The 21,716-nt window shown below is 40.6% G+C and overlaps 1 protein-coding gene across 5 annotated transcripts in view; it reads right to left on the bottom strand.

The window, feature by feature from the left end:
- Positions 1 to 20,924, bottom strand: part of AKAP7 (A-kinase anchoring protein 7) — a 130,228-nt gene extending 109,304 nt beyond the window's left edge. For 2 of the 5 annotated variants that reach the window (XM_055135303.1, XM_055135302.1), the window contains exons 1-3: positions 20,504 to 20,923; positions 14,716 to 14,847; positions 7,493 to 7,623 (exon numbers count right to left, since the gene is read on the bottom strand). In XM_055135303.1, coding sequence (XP_054991278.1) covers positions 7,493 to 7,623; positions 14,716 to 14,847; positions 20,504 to 20,753 — 513 coding nt within the window. In that variant the 5' untranslated portion in view covers positions 20,754 to 20,923. Of the gene's footprint in view, positions 1 to 7,492; positions 7,624 to 14,715; positions 14,848 to 20,059; positions 20,180 to 20,503 lie in introns of those variants that run through there. The other 3 variants (XM_055135304.1, XM_055135305.1, XM_055135306.1) reach the window with 3 other exon arrangements.
- Positions 20,925 to 21,716: the final 792 nt, after the last annotated feature.

Here is a 21,716-nt window from a genome sequence, read left to right as displayed (position 1 = left end):
CAAGTTATAAAGAGCTGTGTAAGCTCTACAGCATTTGCCTAATACACGGTAGGCAACATTGTCCATCTTATTAAAATTAGTGGCTCTTTATGCAATGTTACTTCCCAGGGGACATTCTGATTGTCACAACTGGAGGACTGCTACAAACGCCAGTTGGTCAAATATTTTTGTTTTCAAAAAACAAAGTCTTCATTTTAAAGAAAAGTGGGGGAGCCAGAGCGATAGTACAGCTAGTAGAGCATTTGCCTTGCACACAGCCCAACCTAATTTGATCCCGGGCATCCGATACAGTCCCCTGAGTCCACCAGGAGTAACCCCAGAGCATCACTGGGTATGGCCCAAAACACAAAACAAAACAAAAATAAAAATGAATCTTCAATCCAAGCTCAAACTCTAACTTGCATAAATTGAGGCAACGCTCAAAATTTTCTATCCATTAGTACATTCAACATTTTAGTGTAATGTCTAATATGGTAACAAAAAATAAACTTTATCCATATCCTTAAACTACTCAATACTCATAAAACTGCAAATTAAAATTGTAGAAATACTTGAAAGACCATTTCTCTGAAATCACAAAACACACATAATAGAGAATTAACCTCAACCCTATGAAAAGTCTAATCTAATCAAGCAATATGTTTCTATGTTTCAATATTGCAGGTTCATTTATATATTCCTTGATATCATCTTAACATTTCTGTAAAAGCTTTTTTATCCCTTATAATCACATCCTTAAAATATAAAAGGAAAAATTAAAAATTATATACCATTTAAAAAGTAAAAGTGATGTCACTATCAGTCAAAGGAAACTAACTTTTGCTATTTAAAATTCTATAAAATCAGTAAGGCTAATCTGACACCAAAAGCTTCAGCAATTGGAAGCATTATATAAAGCATATCTCAAAACCCTAATACTTAGGAATAATATTTAAGGGACATTAAAGGAAATATGTAAAAATAAAACTTTATTAAAATCTTAACTACTTCCTCTTTAAGTAATATCTCTATTTCTAATAAAAACATATTCTTCTTCTAAGCCTTACCATATTAAGTCATGTTAAGTCATATTCCTTTCCACTAACCAAAAAATAAGACAGTAAGAAAATCAATTTTGCCCTTTTGGCATGGCTGCCGCTCGAGCATGATAGAAGAGCCCAAAAGAGCACCCTTGGACTCCAGCAGCCCACTGAAATACTTCCAGAATGTGAACTGAGACCTTACGCCGGGCTGCGACAGTGGGAGCCGGGTATTCCTCTATTTTTTTAACCTCTCTCTCTCAACCCCTTCCTCCTGAGCACAGCACAGGTTCCACCGCTTTTTGAGCACAAAATGGAGACGCCGAGCCAGCTCTCTCTAGGTTTTTCCATCTTATGAGCACCATAAAAGGGTAAAAGTTTGCAGTGATGTAATTTCTGGCTGTACTTTCCCTGGACTTTATACAGAAACCCAAAACCGTAAGTCTTTTGTTGAAATATTGAAGGTAATCAAAGTGGTAGCCATCTCTATAGACTGAACTAAGCCATCTCCCCACGCCGGCTGAGGAGAAGAAATATCCTTCTTTCTCAGGGAGAAACGCGGCGTGGCGTTAACCATAGTATGATGTCCATTAAGCAGAAACGGATCTGGTGGCGTGGGAATGGGATATAAGGGGAAAAATTATTATGTACATGGAACAGCAGGACGCTGGTGGAATCTCGAGCTGGGGCCGATACCAGCGCACTACTTTTGGTTCCAGAAACTGCTTGCAGACATTCTACTAGACTATCAACTAAGCCATAGCCCCACGCCGGCTGATGACGGGAAATAACCATCTTTTTCGGGTTTTTTTCCCTTTGTCAGGCAGCGTGGCGATTACTAAACAGGCATGAACTCGGTGGCACGGGACGAGGGGGGAAAAAAAAGAAAAGTTATGTAACAAACAGTGGGACTTAATATCTCTACATTCTCAGCAATGGAGAACTATCAAATGCTTCCTTGGCAGTAGGGCTGTCTTTTTCTTTTTGGGGGGAAACCCCAGCAACAATAGTGAGTTATGTGTTGAAACATGGAATGTAATCAAGATAAAGCGTAAACGAAGTGAAACTTATCACTTACAAGGGCGGGGACTGGGGGGATGGGAGGGGGCAGGAGGTATACTGGGGGGGTTGGTGATGGAATATGGGCACTGGTGAAGGGAAGGGTATTTGAGTATTGTATAACTGACATAATCCTGAGAACTATGTAACCTTCCACATGGTGATTCAATAAAATTAAAAAAAAATCAATTTTAGGGACCAGAGACACATACAAGGGTTAAGGAGCTTGCCTTGATCTTGGTCCACCCAGCTTCAATCCCCAACACTACATATGGTTCCCTGAGCAGTTCCAGGAGTGAAACCTCCAGGCACAGATCCAGGAGGAAGCCCTGAGCACCACTAGGTATGGCCCAAAATAAGAACACAAACAAAAACAGAAAAAGAGAGGGGGAAAAAAAATAGTTTTATATCTTTTAAACATTCTAACTGACTTAACCTGCTATCAAAAAAAAAAAAAATGACAAAGTTCAAAATTCACTTCTGCACAAGGGACAGATAATACTCTCCAGCACAGAGTAAGAAGAATGCGTTTAGCCTCATATTTGATTACCTTTGGAATTTTTCTAAGTTATTGGCTTGTACTGTTCCCAAACTTGGCAACTCATTAATATTTACTAGAGCTAGCACATAAATTTGCTACCTAATTTGTCTCCAAGGCTGAATACTCTCATTTTCTTGCTTCACTACAATCATGAAACAAAGTGAAAAAAATTATGACACAGCAATAACTAACGTGAAAGCAAAAAAAAAAACTAATCCACAAATATGAGAATCTTCAATATGCATTACAAGCTTCACATATTTAGGATGATAAAAATCCTATTATAATGACATTTTCTACAAAGAAATAAATGCTTAAATCTATTTCATATTTCATAAGAGCAGCAATTTTCACAACACAAAATGACGCACTACAGAATTAAATATAACAAATATCTTTTAAAACTAAGAAAATATTTCCCACTGTTATAAAAATATTTTCCAAAAATTAACTTTTGATAATTCTCTTTTCTAATGTTCATTTATCCAATATATTCAACCAGAACTAACATTTTAAAAGTTCTAGCTATTTTTAGAAATATTTTGGGTTTATTATAATTCAATAAAATCTTTTAATACTAACAGCAGAAAATGGAGAAGCACTTTCATTTACCTTTATTTAAGACATTTTTATGCAGTAATTTGAAATTCCCTAATTCTACTTCTTAAAAGCATGAACTCATATTTCACTAATAAAGAATTTAAAACATTTAATATTTTTAAAATATCAAACTGTGTTTAAATATCAAAGACCCATGTAAGTTTGAATACTTTTTCATTACAACCAGATGCCAACAAGTAAAGTCCAAAAGTAGAGCAACTCATTGTGAAAGTTTTAGCTTCCAAAAGCTTGTTTGCAGGTCACTTAATTGGAACTTGGAATATAGTCATCCATTGAAACATTACAAATGCTCTCTTTATCTCCAACATTCTCACAAGAGCTCATAAATACTTTACAAAGAAAATTAGCATAGAATACTTAAAACAAAAAAAGGCAACATTAAAGAACTATTATTTCCTAACCTTGTCCTATTTCTAACTCTTCTTCCTATCTGTGTATATATGTACTATAATATCTTTAAGTACCCTGGGAAGGAAAGATGAAACTATTTTGGTTTGAGGACACTTGAAACCTGCATTCCCCATTAATGCAGTTCACTCTACTCTCTTTAAAAAATGGCCATTGAACCTGTATTGTAAAATCCCTATTAGTAGCATTACATTTATTATTTGTTTAATGCTCTAGTTGTAACTTGGTGTGCCAGGAAAAAAAAAAACTTTTTTATTATCAGCAATAAACTGATAGATATATATTGGCCAGATGCTGTTCTAGAAACTGAAAAACATTGTAGGACAGACCAACCAGTATCAAACTGCACAGCTGACAAATAACAAAAGGAAAGCTATGGAAGTCTCTGAGAGTATGGAGGGGTAGATCTACTCAGGGGTCACCAGAGAAGAGGTTTAAGTGGATATTTCAGTAGTAAGCCAAAAAGAGAAGAAAGGAAATTCCCTGCAAAGAAGTTTCTATCTAAGACACAGGGAATCTGCCAAGTTCAAAGAATACCAGAGAGGGGTCAGGAGATAGTATAGTGGTTAGGGCACATGTCTGGCATGTATTGACCCAGGTTTTAATCTCACCACATCGTCCCCAGAGCTCCTAGCACTGCAGTTAATCATGGCACTATAGGGCCCAAGTATCCATAGGACCTTGCATTAAACCACCAGTCAATGTGAAACTAAAAAATAGTAATAATAATAATAACATGAAACTAATACCCAGGGACAGTAGAAACAAGGGAAAGGAGGATTAATCTACTGTTGGAAGCCTGCCTCAAGTGCCAGGAGAGAAGGCAACTGGGATAGAGAAGGGACCATTATGACAGAGACAGCTGGAAATGATCGCACTGGATAGGAACTGCGTGCTAAAAGTAGGCAAAGGAACAAACACAGAAGGAGAGGTTGGGGTAGGGGGAGGACAGAGAAGGAAAGAGAGAGGGTAAAGTATCTGCCATAGAGCCACAGAAGCAGGGCGGGGGGAGTGGGGGATGACAGGAGGGAAACTGGGGTAACTGGTGGTGGGAAATGGATTATTGTATGACTGAAACCTGATCATGAACAGCTTTGTAGCTATGTATCTCACAGTGACTCAATTAAAAAATAAAATTTTTTAAATAAAATACTAAATAGACATAACAAAAAAAAAATCAGTCAAGATGCCTCTGGATCTCTTGAGCACTGCAGTGGAACAACTCCCCTCCCCTCAAAGAGCAGAATGGGAGGCCAGGGAGACTCAGAAGAAACAAGGGCCCCGTGGGGGAATGTTAGAATGCAGAACCTTAAAGAACAGAATAAATCTTTTTCTTTATCCTAACTTCAATAGCAAAAACACTGAAGCTATGACTAGGCAGATAAAAAGTCCAGATTTTGAGTTTTAAAAAATGATCATCATCTCCATTTACACCAGAAGACACTGAAACTTTAGAATTTAAATAAGCTGTCCTACACATTGCAGACTTTGTGGCCTTTGTGACCCAGCCAGTCTTCTGACAAGGTCTCCAAAGTCTGAATTCTCCCCACTTTCGAGACAACTTCCCAGGAGCTAAGAAGCAGAATTAAGGCAAATACGAAATGAATACTAAGAGCTGTAGATAATTGTCCCAATTCCTTCCTCCCACAACCATGGGACCCAAAGCCTGAGCTAAGTGAATAAAGGAGAGGATTTTTCTAAACTCGTAGTCTCCTTCTGCATCTTTCCTACCCACAGAATTAGGGGAGAGAAGCTAGAACAAAGCTAGAAGTGATGGCAGAGCAGCTGTTGAGACTACCATGAAAGCCAGAAGCAGAGGTGTAAAGAACTAGAAAACAGAAGGTCTAATGAACTCAGTGGCAGAAGCCTTTACTGAACATCTACATTGCTGTATTCTAGTGAAGCAATATCTAAGCAACAAATCAAACTATGGAAATTAGAGCCTCCTCTGATGACAAATCATGTATTCTTGGAGAAATCCCTTCTACTTACCACTATATTTATATATTATATTATTTATATATGTATTTGTTATTTATATTATTTTCCTAGGACCATGCTTCTGAGTGCTCACTTGCTCTGTAATTCCCAGATGTGCACAGAATCCAAGATTGCAAAGAAAATCTTCCAATTAACTCACCAACATTGTAATATAATACACAATTGATAACTACACTAAACTTCATATTGCCCAAACATTTTTGTTTTGTTTTGCTTTTTTCTGTTTGTTTTGGGGGTTATGTCTGGTGGTGCTTACAACTAACTCCAGGTTCTGAGTTCAGGAATCCCTCCTGGTGGGGCTTTTGGACCATGTGTGATTCAGGAAACAAACCTGGGTCAGCCACATGAGTGTCCTACTTGCTGTACTATCTCTCAGAATCTAATTCTCTGTACTATTACACCAGCCCTCACCTATACATTTTGACTTTTTTTTAATTGAATCACCATGAGATAAACAGTTAAAATTGTTCATGATTAAGTTTCAGTCACACAATATTCCAACACCCATCTCATTACCAGTGTATATTTTGCACACCAATGTCCCCAGATTCCCTCCTGATCCCCACCCCACACACCTCCCTCTCCCTCCCCCTCCCCCTGCAGCCTCCCCACCCCCCACCCCGCCTCTCAGACACTGTGGTTTCCAATTCTGTTACTGAATCACCTACAAATTTTTAAGGTCTTGCTATTAACTAATCAGTATGTACTAGTAAATTCAAAATGATTCTTCAATGCACAAATTTCTATAAAATCTGATATTTCTACATAGTCTTATGTATCTTCTTTCCTCTTCTTTAAACTGTATCTAAATGACTAGCTATTTCTGAGACTACCCCATCAGAATACTTTTTCTTTCGATATGAGCTCAATATTATTTGATTTTTAATTTATTAGTATTTCCTAGAAACATTCTAGTTAAATATAAAAAGCAGCAGACAGAACCTATTTTATTTTATTAAATATTTTTATTATCCACTTAAGTAGACATCTGGTCTAGCTCTTACATTAGACCAAGATGTAAAATCAGTCTTCATGTGAGTGTTTGTGAAGCATTTTAATTCCTACCTCACTCTGCTCTGGCAGCTTTAATTTACTACTGTAGTTTCCCCTCTCACTGAAGGATTTCTTAATACTAAGAACTCAGTGCTCCCATTTTCTATTATTCAATAATTATTCATGTTTAAATAGACTTCTACTAAGTTTATCATTCAATATTATGTTGGTATAACAACTATTTTCAAAAAAATTATATTGCTTTGGGCTTTACCATAAACAGAACTAAAGCAGCAAAAATTCCATCTCCATTTACTTTCCCAACATAAGTCAGGATCTTCTTTTTCTACCTGGTCAATGTGCTAATTCTTAAAGTTCACCTCCTAGTATAAACAAATTCTTACACAAAATCTTGACACACCATCTAGCAACACTTTTTCCAGGAGATTTCTTTTTCAATCGTGGCTTAAATAAGGTTAAGTCTTTCAAAATTATTACATATTTTCTATTAAATAATACCTTGTAGCCCAGCTAAAATTCCACCAAGCATTCTTTTTGGGGGGCAGGGTCACACCCGGCGATGCACAGGAATTACTCCTGGATCATACATTCAGGAATTACTCCTGGCGGTGGCTGGGAGACCATATGGGATTCTGGGAATTGAACCCGGGTCGGCCTCGTGGAAGGCAAAGGCCCTACCTACTGTGCTATCACTCCAGCCTCCACCAAGCATTCTTGAAAGCTAAGAGCAAATTTGGTATGAATTTAAACCTGCCTTAGAATTTGGTATGCTTTAAACCTGCCTTAGAATAAGACTTCAGAAATTAAGTAATTTTAAAGAAAAGAGCACCTCTTTGTTGGTGATTGGAATGGAGAGAAAATAGTTTGGTTGATAATCCTTTTTTTTCTTCTTTTTTTTATCTTTATTGATACCTTCATTTTCTTCATTTCTCTCCAATTTTATTTTCTGTACATCAGTGGCTAAAGAGACAAAAATCATACAACAGTATGTATAATACATTTAAATAAAGACAATATAATCAGAAAAAAAGAACCATATAAACAGCAACCACTCAAATGTCATAATTATTCCTAACAAGCTAAAAATACGAGTAAGCAAACTCTAATTATTTAAAGGACCTCAAGGCAAATATTTTAGGGTTAAAATTCATAAGGTCCTCAACACAGAATATTCTGTCATTTGTAAGATATAAAGAAACATAATTATGAAATAATACTATCCAAAGGCAACGGAAACAAAGAACATAGAACTCCTATTCAGTAGGAAACATGCCACTCAAGGGGGTGGGGGAAACAGGACGGAGTGGGGGGGGACAGGACAGGTTGGGGGTGTAACAGAGGTGGGGGGGCAATGTCTATGGTGGAGGGAATTGTTCATCCAGGAGTAGGAAGTGGTCTAAAGGAGGTGAACTGTTATGTCTGAAACCCTGTCAGCAATAGGACTGTAAATCAGTGTAAAACATCGCCTCTCTTTAAGGCAAACTGGTAGGTGAAAGTGGACACTGATGAACAGATCAATGTTGAAACATTATATGCAGAATATTTTATTTCTAATATAATATGTTTACCCATATTACCCATGGCGTATTCAATATGCCAAAAACAATAACGATGGGTCTCATTCCTCGACCCTGAAAGAGCCTCCAATCATTGGGAAAGATGAGTAAGGAGAGGCTGCTAAAATCTCAGGACTGACTGTAAGAGACGTTACTGGTGAGTAAATCGACAAACAACAGGATGACAGTGATACAGTGATAATGTTTACATTGTTTAACATGCATTATATTCTAAAATTTAACTCTAATGTAATATCCGAGCACATTTTATATTCTAGCATAACTCTAGAAAATAGTGTCTTCTCTAAGAGTAGCAAAGATTTTAAAGATTTCAGCCATGTGTACCACATGTCGGTAATTGTGATAGTAACCCCACATGACTGTAACTGAGATGATAAACATCTAGGGAAGAGTTTTCTTACCAGCAAGGATTCTGCTAGTAAGAATCCTAGCAGGATTCCTGTTACTACTAGGATTCGTAATACTAGCAAGGAACTTGTTAGTATTACTGTCCTAATCCCTTGACCACATTTTTTATCAGCAAGAATTTCTTGGCATTCAATTCATAATTTCCAACCACCAAAGGAAACTGTAAGAACCAAAGTCAACAACCAGCGAATTGATAATTTTAAGGCTGTTGTCTACCACAGAACCAGTGGACAAATGAAATTTCCTTGTTACACAATAAAATAAAAAGCCACACTAGATAAACTTATGCCACAAATTGGTTTGTATAGACATAAAATATTATTGTCCATTTTGAAGTTCACTTACAAAATTCCAAGTTCTGTACATTTCAGAATTTAAAAAATATTTCAAAATATTATAATACTGCAAAAAAAGGAGTTAAAACTTTCTGGCTAGCAAAGAATTTTACTCTTTTTCCTTGGCATTTGAGTAAATGCAGTTATTAAAAGAAGCTGCCCCTAAATAACAAACATGTTTCAAATATTTGTAAGAAGTATTTGCACACGGCACTTCGAATTGCTTCATACACATATTCTGAACAGAGATGGTGTGAGGCAAACAAAGGGAATACCTGTTTTTCACAGTGGTGGTAGTCCAGTTCACACAGGTTAAGTGCCCAAGGTCTCCCCAGCAAAAAATGATATAACCAAAACTTAATACACACATATTCTGCCTCTTTCACAACAAACTGATGCTGTCTGTAAGTCAGTGCTGAGAAATTGAGACACATCACCAGAAAAAAGTGGATTTGGTATATTTGATAGTTCAGAGATTAGACCAATACATGAAGATTTCTAACTCATAGTTTGAACTACTGAAAAATGATCACTTGTAATCATTGGTCGTTGTTCGTCGATTTGCTCAAGTGGGTGCCAGTAACATCTCCATTTGATCCTGTCACATGCTAGTGTAGCCCAATGGCATCTGCTCACTCCGGGAACACGAAGAACTTCAACCCATTTGTTCAGGGTCTTGACAAAGAAGTCCGACCATCTCATAGGTGTGCGTTCTTTTGACGTCCCGTGGAATCCAGTCAGTAATGGCTCTAGTCCAGCGGTTGTCTCCAAATCGCATTACGTGTCTGGCCCATCAGATTTTCGACACCTTGGCAAACGAGGCAGCATCCCTTGATCTTCATCGTCGAAGAAGATCGAAACTCCGGATTCCTTTTCTCTAGTTAAGCATGATACTCCAAGCACAGCTCTTTCGATTCCTCTGTGAGTGATCTGAATAGCATTCTCATCCTGTTTTCATAGGACCCAGGTCTCTGATGCATATGTTAGTGCAGGAAGAACGGTGGAGTCGAAAAGATGTGCCCGGAGCTGGAGGTTCTTCATCCTCTTAACCACTTCGACGCTCTTGAAGGCTTTCCACACTGCTCTCTTCCTCCTGTGCAGTTCTGGCGCCAAGTTGTTCCTCATGCTGAGTTCTCGACCCAGGTATATGTAGCTGCTGCATTCAGAGATATTCGTTCCACTGAGAGCAAATGGAATGTCAGGGACTAGTTCATTTTTCATGAACATCGTTTTGCTAAGATTCAGCTGCAATCCAACCTTTCCACACTCATGGTCAAAGTCGGCCAACATTTGTGCTGCTTGGCTAATGTGTGGTGTTATGAGAACGATGTCATCAGCAAAGCGGAGGTGGTGAAGTTGCCAACCCTCTATCTTCACTCCCATTCCTTCCCATTCCAGTCCTCGAATGACGTTCTCAAGGGTGGCACTCAAGAATTTCAGTGAAATGGTATCACCCTGCCGAACCCCTCTCTTTATGTCAATGATCACTTCCTTATAGAATGGTGAGATCCTAGTGGTGAATCCGTAATACAGTTCATGGAGGATCTTGATGATGTACTGAGTTTGAATGCCCTGTTTGACGAGGGCTTCGATGATGGCTTCAGTCTCAAGAGAATCAAAGGCCTTCTTTAAATCGATGAACATTAGACAGAGTGGCATCTTGAACTCTCGAGAAACCTCAATGAGCTTGGTCACTGTGTGGATATGGTCGATCATGCTGAATCCTTTTTGGAACCTGGATACTCACATGGTTGTCCTTTGTCTAGTGAACAAAGTGGACAAGAGTGAACAAATCTTGTGAACAACTCGAGTGAACAACTTCTGAACAACAGACAACAGGCAGATAGGGGTAAAGTTGCTGATGCCATGGATGTATCCCTCTTTGTATAACAGAACGGTCCTGCTGGTTTTCCATTGGGACGGAACTTTGCATTCAGACAGGTAGCCAAACCAGTGTACTGAGGAGTACAGGTGGCAGATTCTTCAGGTGTTTGGGTCTGACCTTGTCTGGACTGGGTGCTGTACGCTTCTTTACTGATGAAATGGTGTGTCGGATTTCGGACACACCATTTCATGCTGGAATGCTGGGAATGACATATCCATCCTGTGGCATCTCATATGTGGGCAGGTGGATGTGGCTATTGAAGAGATCCAAGAAGAAGTCATGGATAATCTTCTCCATTGCCCTCCTGGAAGATGTGATAAATCTATCAGGACATCGGAGGGCAGTCATCTTGGTCTTATAGCTGGCAAAGGACAGGAAGGCATTGCGAATACTTTTCCTGGCTTCTGCCGCATCGGCCAACACTGCTGCTCTTCTCTCTCTGAGGTCTTCCTTTATTACTTCTCTGCAGTCTTGTGAGCTCGGATGTTAGCTTGTGATTGCCTGAGGCTCATGCCAAACCAAGTTGGCGAATGAGCTCGAGAGTTTCCGAAGACAGGCATCTTTTTGTGGCTTTCCCACTCTAGGCATTCCTCACAGTCATGGAAGTGCTGAACCAGTCAACCGTATTCCTCGTCAATGTTGTCAATGACAGCATCTTCCCATGTTGCTACAACAGTGCCAAAGAGCTCCTAGTTGGTGTTCGTTCTGAGAGTTCTCTTCTTAAACTTTGCAGCACTTTCTCCCCACTCCATGAAGTAGAATTTTGCACAAAGGAGACAGTGGTCCGATCCCATTTGGAATATTGGGACAACAGCCACATCAGTCAGGCAAAACCATTGATTGAATATGTTGTGGCCCATTTCTTTGTGGAACTGTCTACCAGGAAACTCCCATGTCCAACGTTTAGATTCAGCCTTCTGGAACTGTGAGTTACCATGTCTTGGTCAACATGATGAACTCAAACGTCTCTCACCCTGTTCGTTCCATTCTAGGCCCTTGGTTCCGATGTAAAGTTCTTCGGGCGACCTTCTTGGTCCTATCTTGGCATTAATATCACCAGCAATGATCTTGTAGAAGGTGTGGTCTTCTTTCTACTGAAATGCAATACAATGCTATGTAGTGGAGGGGGGAAAGGACTACTATGGATTGACCTAAGCCTCTAGCAGATAACACTGCTTCTTTAGTAGAAAATCTATAAATGCTACTATTCATATAAGCCATTCTCTGAAGCAACAGCTATTATTATCAGAGCAGGAAGGGCTGCAGACTCAGAGAGATAACCTTCTTTCTGGTCCCAGTGGTCACTGTTTCCTCATCAGTAAAGACCTAACATTATAGGAACTACAGAAATGTGCTTTGATTTATGAAAGTCTAGTGCCACCTCACTGTCAATGCCTCATTGACATTATTTACTCATATATATTAGATATGTGTATAAGTCAGAAGTACCTTCAAGTGGAAAGGGGAAATTTTATCTCTTGTTCCTAATTCAGGAACATTCCAATATGAGTAATTCAAAAATAGAAATAAGGTTGAGAGAAAAGAAGAGTAGATGGAGATGCCCACTCTGTGCATTTGGTATGATTATTCGAATTATTCTTTATATCCAAGTTAGAAAGAGTAATGAAACAAAAAAAATAATGCATTTCTTAGGTATATTTCATTTTATCTGCTGAAAAAGATGGTAAAGAAAAAAATATAAAATCCTTGATATTCTTTTCTCTCCTTTATTACGTCCTTTCTTTCATTTAACAGAAATGCAAATTTTTCAAATCAAGACATCTCTAATGACTCAAAACTCACAAAGCTGTTTTTCATGGATCACTTTTAAAGGAAAAAATCGTGGGAAGTCGATGCCCTGACTAAGCAACCACCTCTTCACCCTTTTTCCCCTGAGACTACAGAATGAAAAAAACTGATGAATAAAAAAAGCCAGAAATTGAATACGATTAAGTATTTCCTCTCTCCTTGGGTCTCTCCCAAAACATAAATTAGGTTTATTCTGTGAGAAGACAGTGTAAGCTTTGCTGTTTCTGAGGTTGAATCTCAGAATCATTTAAGATTTTCTGTTCTGACCGAAAAGTGGAAAAGAGAATCTGTGTTTTCCATAGAGGATCCCAATGATCATTTAAGTTCAAAGACAGTAGGTATGGAGGAAAAGGTCCTGAATATTCATATTTAAAGAGTCATGCTTTCCTTCCTTGCCAAACCTCTAAAAAGCCCCCCAAGACACTATCCATCAATTACAGAGGAAATGTGGAAGGGAGAAGGTGATGAGGAAAGGGCCAGACCTACAATGGTTCATCTTACAAATTCTCATAAGGATATCTGTAATCCGACTGATCGTTCCACAATCATCCCACACCCCCATTTGTATTAGCTACCCAAGTGGACTTTCCAATGGGATAACCTCATAGAGCATAACCAATCAGCTAGCAGAAACGACTAAGGAGCAGGGAAGCATGGTTTGTATAAATCCAGGTCACTGTATAGAAAAGGGGAAGATGGACAAGAGCAAGCAACAGAAAGCAAAACAGTGATGAAGAGAAGAGGAATGGTAATCAAGGTTGCTATCTCAGACACAGAGGCTTCTGTTTTGTGGCTCCTGCAGTCTCTGGAACTTCCCTATGTTAGCAGCTAGAGAACTGTAAAATAAAAGAACTGTAACACTGAAAATATGTGGTGAATTGTGTACTACCCTTAAATGTAATCCACAAGAACCTAAAGCTAGGAGTATTCACTATTACACATCCACAGATAACTTTCCCAAATACCATTTTCATCAAAGAAATAACAAAATCTGAAATCAAACATCCCATAACTAGTTCCTTTCAACTGTGTTTATTTATTACTTCTGAGATCTAATCATCCACCCACTTCAAAAACAGAGAAGGAATGAGAAAATTTCTTATGGTGCCTCGAGTTACAGAGTTAGATAAGCCCATATACCAGTTAGATAAGCCCATAAAAGAAATGCAATCAATAAACATTACTGTAAGACAGTGTTGATTATAATCATCACTGTCATCCCGTTGCTCATCGATTTGTTTGAGCGGGCACCAGTAACGTCTCTCATTGAGAGACTTATTGTTACTGTTTTTGGCATATCCAATACACACGGGTAGCTTGTCAGGCTCTGCCTCGAGGGCTAGATATTCTCGGTAGCTTGCCGGGCTCTCCGAGAGGGGCGGAGGAATCAAACACGGGTCGGCCGCATCAAAGGCGAACGCCCAACCGCTGTGCTATCACTCCAGCTCATTATCATCATATTCCTATTAATAGATCATACCAATTTTATTGCAGGTAAACCCAAGTATCACATGCAGGATTGCTTTTAGAATGAAAAAGAAATTCAAATTAAGACATCCAGCAGTATTCCAATCAAATGAGTCCTGGTAGTTCTAATAAAACAAGCATATCCAACTACATTTTCAACACTAGTCTGCTAAACAACATGAGAATAGGGATGTCTTGTTCACTGATGTCCCTCCAAATATCCAACAAAAAGTGCTGGCTCTTTTCAAATGGCCAATAAACATTTTGTAGATGAGTTATACTCAGAAATTAGCAATGTTCCCAGAATAACTGAAGAAAAGTTAAAAATTGTTGAATTATCCAGTCCATGAAGTGGCCTGTAACATATAGAATAATCTGTCCCTATATTCTGTGAGATTTGTCTTCTATTAGCAGTGACAATTGAGACAACAGACTATGAACGGATAACTATTAACAACTGAGATTAATACAAAATACAACTTAAAGTAATTAGGAAAATATACATTTCACTAAATTTACTACTCAATACTTCTTTATTAATAACACATATATTTATTAGTGACGTACTTACATCGACAGTCATCTTTAATATCTATAGTGGCAAATGGTATATCTACCAGAGAACTCAGAGTATCAGATTCAAGGTCTTCTGACATTTTCTCTTCTCTTGACACATCTTCACATTCAGTGAAATCCATTTCTCCTTTAATATCACAAAAAGGAAAAAGTGATTATTTTTAACTCAAATCTTAAACTAAAACTACTCCACTAAATTCAATACATATTATCATTTGTTAAAGAATAGCACAACTTGCTTTTAAATAGATTGTAAGGATCTTATATAAATTTTAATTATACCACATTCTCATTTGATAACTAAATCATTTTCAGTGACACTTGAACCCATTGGGCTTGAGGAACCAGGTAGTGCAGAAGAGCAAACCTGAGCGCCCTGCTGCAAAGCATGCACTCCAGCCCACGAGCTGACTCTCTCGGCCCATACACAGTGTTTTGTTTTCAGTACCAAGGATCAGAAACCAGGACACTTTTGAAAGTAAAAGAGAGAGCTTTTCAAACACAATGGCCACTCAACACCTTTATTGCAAACCACAACACCTAATTAGAGAGAGAGAACAAAAGGGAATACCCTGACACAGTGGGGGGGGGATATGGGATTGGGGGGGTGGGAGGGATGCTGGGTTTATTTGTGGTGGAGAATGGGCACTGGTGAAGGGATGGGTTCTCAAACTTTGTATGAGGGAAACATGAGCATGAAAATGTATAAATCTGCAACTGTACCCTCACTGTGATTCACTAATAAATAAATTTTTTTTAAAAATCACCATAGCCAATAGTGAGGAAAGTGGTGTGCTATAATATAATATTTCCTAAGACTTTCACCTGAAGTCTAATTGGATGGAACTTGGCTGGAACAGCATGTGCTAGTTTATGGAATCCCTTTAGTTCTTGAGAAATACAAGTGTCAAAGATCAGGGGAAGGCTGTGAAATTTGATAGCTGTGTCAAGTACCATCTGCAAACTAGGAAAAAAAATGGCAAGCTCAAGTGAACTGAAAACTCAGATATATTAAATTTTGACCTTGAAAAAAAAAAGAGAGAGAGAGCTTTTCTTAATTACACTCCTATCAATAAGAATGACTGCCCAACCAGAATGTAGCTCAGTGGTAGAGAGCACCTGCATGTGTGAGGCCATGGGAGTGTTCCACAACACCACCACCACTCTTTACATGTACAACCCTTCCTATACGTTTAATTACATAAAGAAATATATATATACATGTGAAATTCCACAGCCAGTTAAAAAAAATGGGAATATATGCTGAGCTAAGGAATGGGATGACTCACTCAAGGAAGAAAGGGTGATTCTCATGACAAAGATCAGATTCATGTAACAAAGATCAGATGTTCTGTAACTGTTTGCCCCTCCATCTAGATAGGTTTTTCAAATTGCAAGGTGGTTTCTGGTAAAAACCCTAATTCTGAGTATGAACTATGGTTTTCATTCTTTAGGAAGTTAAGAGAGTGATATAGTTTCTCATGAGTCCACAGGACTTTAACTGATATTAGCTTGAAATAACACATATGCCAATGTGAAAACTCTTAGAATAAAAGTGTCTAAACGTTTTGAGGAGGTCTATCTTTAAGCTGCAACAACTGATTATAATTTATAACAAATACTGACTTTTTAAACAACAGTTACACAATGATATATGCTCTATATTACAATTACGTGAGAAAAGGTTAAAGATATTATTTATGAGTCAGAGAGGGACAGACTTAGAATGACTGCTCTCATTTGTGGAATATAAAATAACATAATATGAGACTAACACCCAAGGACAGCAGACACAAAGGCCAGGAATATTGCTCCATAGTTGAAAGCCTGCCTCATGAGCTGGGGGAGAAGGCAGCGGAAATAAAGAAGGGATCGCTAAGTCAAGGACAGGAGGTGTGTGCTGAAAGTGGATAAAGGAACAAACATGATAGTCTCTCAGTATCCAGTATCCATGTTGCAAACCATAATGGCCAAAAAGTAGAGAGAGTATGTGGGGGAAATTGTCTGCCATAAAGACAGGAGTTGGTATGGGGGGGGTACTGGAGACATTGGTGGTAGAAAATGTGCACGGTTGGAGAGATGGGTGTTTATCACTGTATGACTGAAGCTCAAATATGAAAGCTTTGTAACTGTATCTCACGGTGATTCAATTAAAAAATAAATAAAAATAAAACAATGTATGCATACAAAGTATAATTTGCAGTATTATGTATTGCAAATCACAGTACCTTTGCAAAAATGGTTAAGCTAAATAAAAATACAAGCACAAAAAAATTACTTATAAATGCTGACAATATACTTGTATTTTTCTCCATATATGATATTCACATAGCTTCAAGAAAAGGGCAGGGGACAAAGAGGACTGGAAACCAGCCAAAAAGACTAGTAAATAATTTTAAAACAATTAAGTGCTCTATGGTAAGATATCAATCAAGAAAAACAGCACTCACCAGAGTTCTAGAAAAAAAAGAAAAAGGGCAAGAGAGAGAGTATGGCAGGTAACGTGCTTGCCTTGCATGGAGCAGACCTGGGTTTGATGCCGGGCACCCCATATGCCACCTCCCACAGCACTGCCAGCAATAAGTACAGAACCAGGAGTAAGCCCTAAGCACCCACGGTTTGGTGTGGCCCAAGGGAGGGTTGGGGGGGGGGAGAGATAGAGAGTTCTTATTTAAAGAAAAAACAGCCAATAATTTCCTGACCTAAGAAAGACACTTTGGCCCAGGAAACTAAAAAAGTTCAAGCAAAATAACCCCAAACAAATGCACAACATATACATTATAATCAAAATTTAAAAAAAAAAAACAATAGAGAATACTAAAAGAGAAAGATTAAGATCAAAGACTCACATATATGGGACCCACCCCACCACTACTACCTCCCTGCCCCTTCCATAAGACTGCCAGCAGGGGCTGGAGCAATAGCACAGCGGGTAGGGCGTTTGCCTTGCACATGGCAGACTGGGGTTCGATTTCCAGCATCCCCTATGGTTCCCCAAGTGATACCAGGAGTAATTCCTGAATGCATGAGCCAGGAGTAAGCCCTGTGCATAGCCGAGTATGACCCCCCCCCCAAAAAAAAAGACTGCCAGCAGATTTCTCTGTAGAAACTCTACAAAGCCAGAGGAATTGGCATTAACGTATACAAAATGCTAAATGGAAAAAATATCCAACCAAGAATATGTGCCTAGCAAGGCACTCAGTGCTGAAGGAGAAATGAGATTTTTCAAATAATAAAAGAATTCACCATCACTAAACTAGCCCCCTAAGAAAACTTTTTAAGAGACTTCTATAAGAGGAAAGAAATCCCACTTGAAAATAGTAAGGTACCTAAAAAAGACATAAAATACAGGAGAGGAAAATAATAATGGGGATTCTATTTTCAATGCTTCTTCCCCATTTATCTTTCTTAAGTTTAGAAAATTTAAATTTTAGATATTCAGTTCCAAACTTTTTATTTGATTCCTTTATCACCAATCTTATTTCTCTCATGAAATTTCACATATATACGTATTTACATACACACACACACACACACACACACATAAAGCATACTTTCCATTCAGTACTGGTGTTTCAGTTTTTTGCAGGGACTGTCCATAACTGACAGTGCTCTGGGCCTTTCCCATACATTTAAGTTTACTGGAGAGCCCGGAAAGCTACCAAGAGTATCGTGTCCGCATGGCAGAGCCTAACAAGCTACAAGCTACTCATGGCCTATTCGATATGCCAAAAACAGTAACAAGTCTCACAATGGAGACGTTACTGGTGCCCGCTCGAGCAAATCAATGATGACAGTGACAGTGACATATTTAAGTAAATTTGATTTCCTTGAAGAGGAGCCAAAAGAGGAAAAACCGGAGAATTTTCCCTTTATTACACAACATGAAAGTTTCAAGTTTTTTTTTGTTTGTTTGGGCCACACCCTTGAGTGTTCGGGGCTTCCTCCTGGCTCTGTGCTCAAGGATCACTCCTAGTGGGACCAAACCCAAGTTGGCTCCATACAAAGGAAAGCACCCTACCTATCTACCCACTGTACTATAGGTCCAGCCCCAGGTTTCTCACAGGGGTGGGGGGCCTGTTGTTTGTGTGGCTTTTGGGTTTTGTGCCAACCCCCACACATGTGTGTGGGGTTACTCTTGGCTCTGCACTCAGGAATTACCCCTGGCAATGCTCAGGGGATCATATGGGGTGCTGAGTGGGGATTGAACAGTTGGTAGCTTGCAAGGCAAACACCCTACTCATACTATCACTCCAGCTCCCAAATTCCCTGTTTGAACAATTATACACAACTAAGCCAGACTCCCTTCACTCTACTGGGTATACTGTAGGGGTATTCCAAAGGCACCAATGTAAAAGGACTGCAAACCATAATGCCCAAGAGGAGAGACAGAGACGAGAAGAAAAGTGCCTGTCATAGAAGCAGGCTGCGGGGTGGGGGTGGGGGCTGGTAGGAGGGAAAACTGGGGTTATTGGTGGTGGGAAATGCACACCTGTGGAGGCACGGGTGCTGGAAGTTTTATGACTGAAACTTAATCTTGAACAGCTTTGTAACTGTGTATCACCTTGAGGTGACTCAAAAAATAAACACACTTTAAAAATAAAATAAAGGATCAATGCCTCCTATTCTAGTACTGGCTCTGCTACTATACTTTGTTGGTTTCCTCGTCATAAAAATAATACAAGGTACAATCCAAACAACTGAAAGAGGAATAGACAAAATAAATAAGGAGAAACAGAAAGCGACAGTAACCTCCACCAACGTCTTAAAACTTAAGAGTCCCCGCCATGCTCTGAGCACCCTGAATTGCAATGCCACTCACAGAAGCAAAGAACTTCAAGAGGATTTGGGGATGAGAACGGTGGGCAGGCAGTTTCTCCTTTCTTCACAACCCCTTTGACAAATGCACCTCAAAAGACTCATGCCCTCCGCAGGCACCCATGAAACTTTATGTCCTCCAATTCCCACAACTGCAACAAGTCCGCGCACCCTAGCGAACACTCAATATATATTTGTATGCTGTGTGCACCACCAATCACCGGCCCACAAACACCATTTCGCTCTTGGGCGCTGACCGTTAGCGGGAAAAATAAAAATTCACCTTTACAAAGCCCAATCCCTAGCTCCCTAAACTCAGCTTATGATGTATGTTGATTAAAAAAAAAATTAGAAAAAATTAATTCTGAGCCCAAGTACAGATTGGGCGCCAAGTTTGTTTGGGAGTTTTTTTGGGGTTTTTTTTTTTGTGTGTGTGTGTGTGTGGAGGTGCCTTTTTCTAATGAAAATAACAAAGGAGGCTCCACTTTTCTTTTTTTTCTTTAAAGAGGTCATTTACCAACCTGGAAATAAAAGTCCCCCAAAAGTCGGAGGACGGCGGGTCACAGGCTGCACGTGGGTGGCCGAGGTGCTTGTCCCCCCACCCCGTCCCCGGGTTCTGCCGCCCACGGGAGGCGTGTGGACGCGGGCGAACTGTGCGGACCCGGGTCAGCAGCGCAAAGGTGCGCGCGGAGAAACAAAAGTGAAACCTGGGGAGGGTGGGGTCGCCCTCTCACCGCCCCCCCACCACGCCCCCCGCCCACCCCGCCCCCAGACCCGCGTGGGCACGCGCGGCGCGGGGGTGCGCCTGGCGTCCTTCGAGCCGGCGTCCCGCGCTGAGGCGCGGAGGGCGCAGCGAGCGTGGGCGTGAGGGTCGGCGCGCAGCTCAGTCAGTCCCCGACGCCGCGGCGCTTCCCGGGCTGCTGGACTCGCGCGACCCGGCCCGCGACGGGGCGGCCCCGGCTCACCGGCTCCGGGGCGCTGCGAGGCGGCGCTGCTGGCGGGCGGCGGCGGCGGCGGCTGCGCGGCGGCGAGGCGGGCGTGGGCGGCGGCGGCGGCGGCCGCGCTCCGGTTAAGCCCCGGGCCGGGCGCGAGGCGGAGGCGGAGGCGGGGCCGCGAGTGCGCGGCGGCGGGAGCCCGGAGCGCGGCCACCGCCAGGCCGCCCGCGGCGCCGCCGAAGGCCCGGAGCTGCCACAGTCGCGGGAGCTGCGGGCCCATACCTGCCAGGCGCCCGGAAGCCACCGAAGGAACCGACCCCAGCCCCCTCCCCCGGGGTGGGGGGGCGGACGCGGACCCGGCCGAGCGAGCCCGGGCGCCCCGAGAGCCGAGGGCGGCGGAGAAGCGCGGCCCCGCGTCCGCCGTGCCCCGGCCCCGAGGTCTCCCGAGGGTATTTCCGGTGACGCGACCTTTCTCACGCTTTGCGCGGGGTGGGGGGGGCGTGGGGGGTGAGAGGCTGGGACCAGGCTGGAAGCGTTCCCTGGCCGGGGTCTCCTGAGGATCCCTGGGGCTTAGTTTTGTAAGGGAGCTTTCAAAACACGGAGTTCTCATTCCGGAACACAGAGATGTACAAGAAGGAGGCCTTGTCCGTCTGTCTAATTAGGTGTTACTTACTTAAAGAAAAAAAAATTAAAGCAAAATTGTAGCCAAGTCGAGGATTTTTAACAATCTTTTTAGGGTTCTTTTATTTCTTTTTTTTTTTTTTGGCCTGGAAATGGAAAACAGCTACTGGGGTTCGGCAGATTAAAGCATTCGTTTTGATGTGTAAGACAAACAAAAAACTTTCACCCTGGAATAGAATCCTAGTGCATTTTTTAAGTGCAAAGAAACCATGCACTGAAAAAAATTATGTACTTCAACAAATTACGTGGATAACTTGCCTCAAACGCATCATAAATGATTGGGGGGGAAGACAACCTGTCTCTTCTTTTTAAATTATTTTTTGTTGAGATATCATAGTTTACAGTGATATTGAAGTAATTATTTTATAACTTCAGAGCAACACCAATCCCTCCACCAGTGATTCCAGATCCCTCCACCTTTATCCCACCTCCTTTCTCCTTCCCTCCCATACCCCCACAGTTCCAGAGTCTATTGACCATGTCTCAGGATTTGTTTTCATGAGATAGAAAACAACCAGTCATAGCTATGAGTTGACACCAAGACTTGACTCTGCCAGCAAAT

Source organism: Sorex araneus, chromosome 4 (genome assembly GCF_027595985.1).
Source record: "Sorex araneus isolate mSorAra2 chromosome 4, mSorAra2.pri, whole genome shotgun sequence".
NCBI classification, from domain to species: domain Eukaryota; kingdom Metazoa; phylum Chordata; class Mammalia; order Eulipotyphla; family Soricidae; genus Sorex; species Sorex araneus.
Note: the sequence above shows the minus strand (reverse complement) of the source record. Positions and strands in the feature narration are given on the sequence as shown.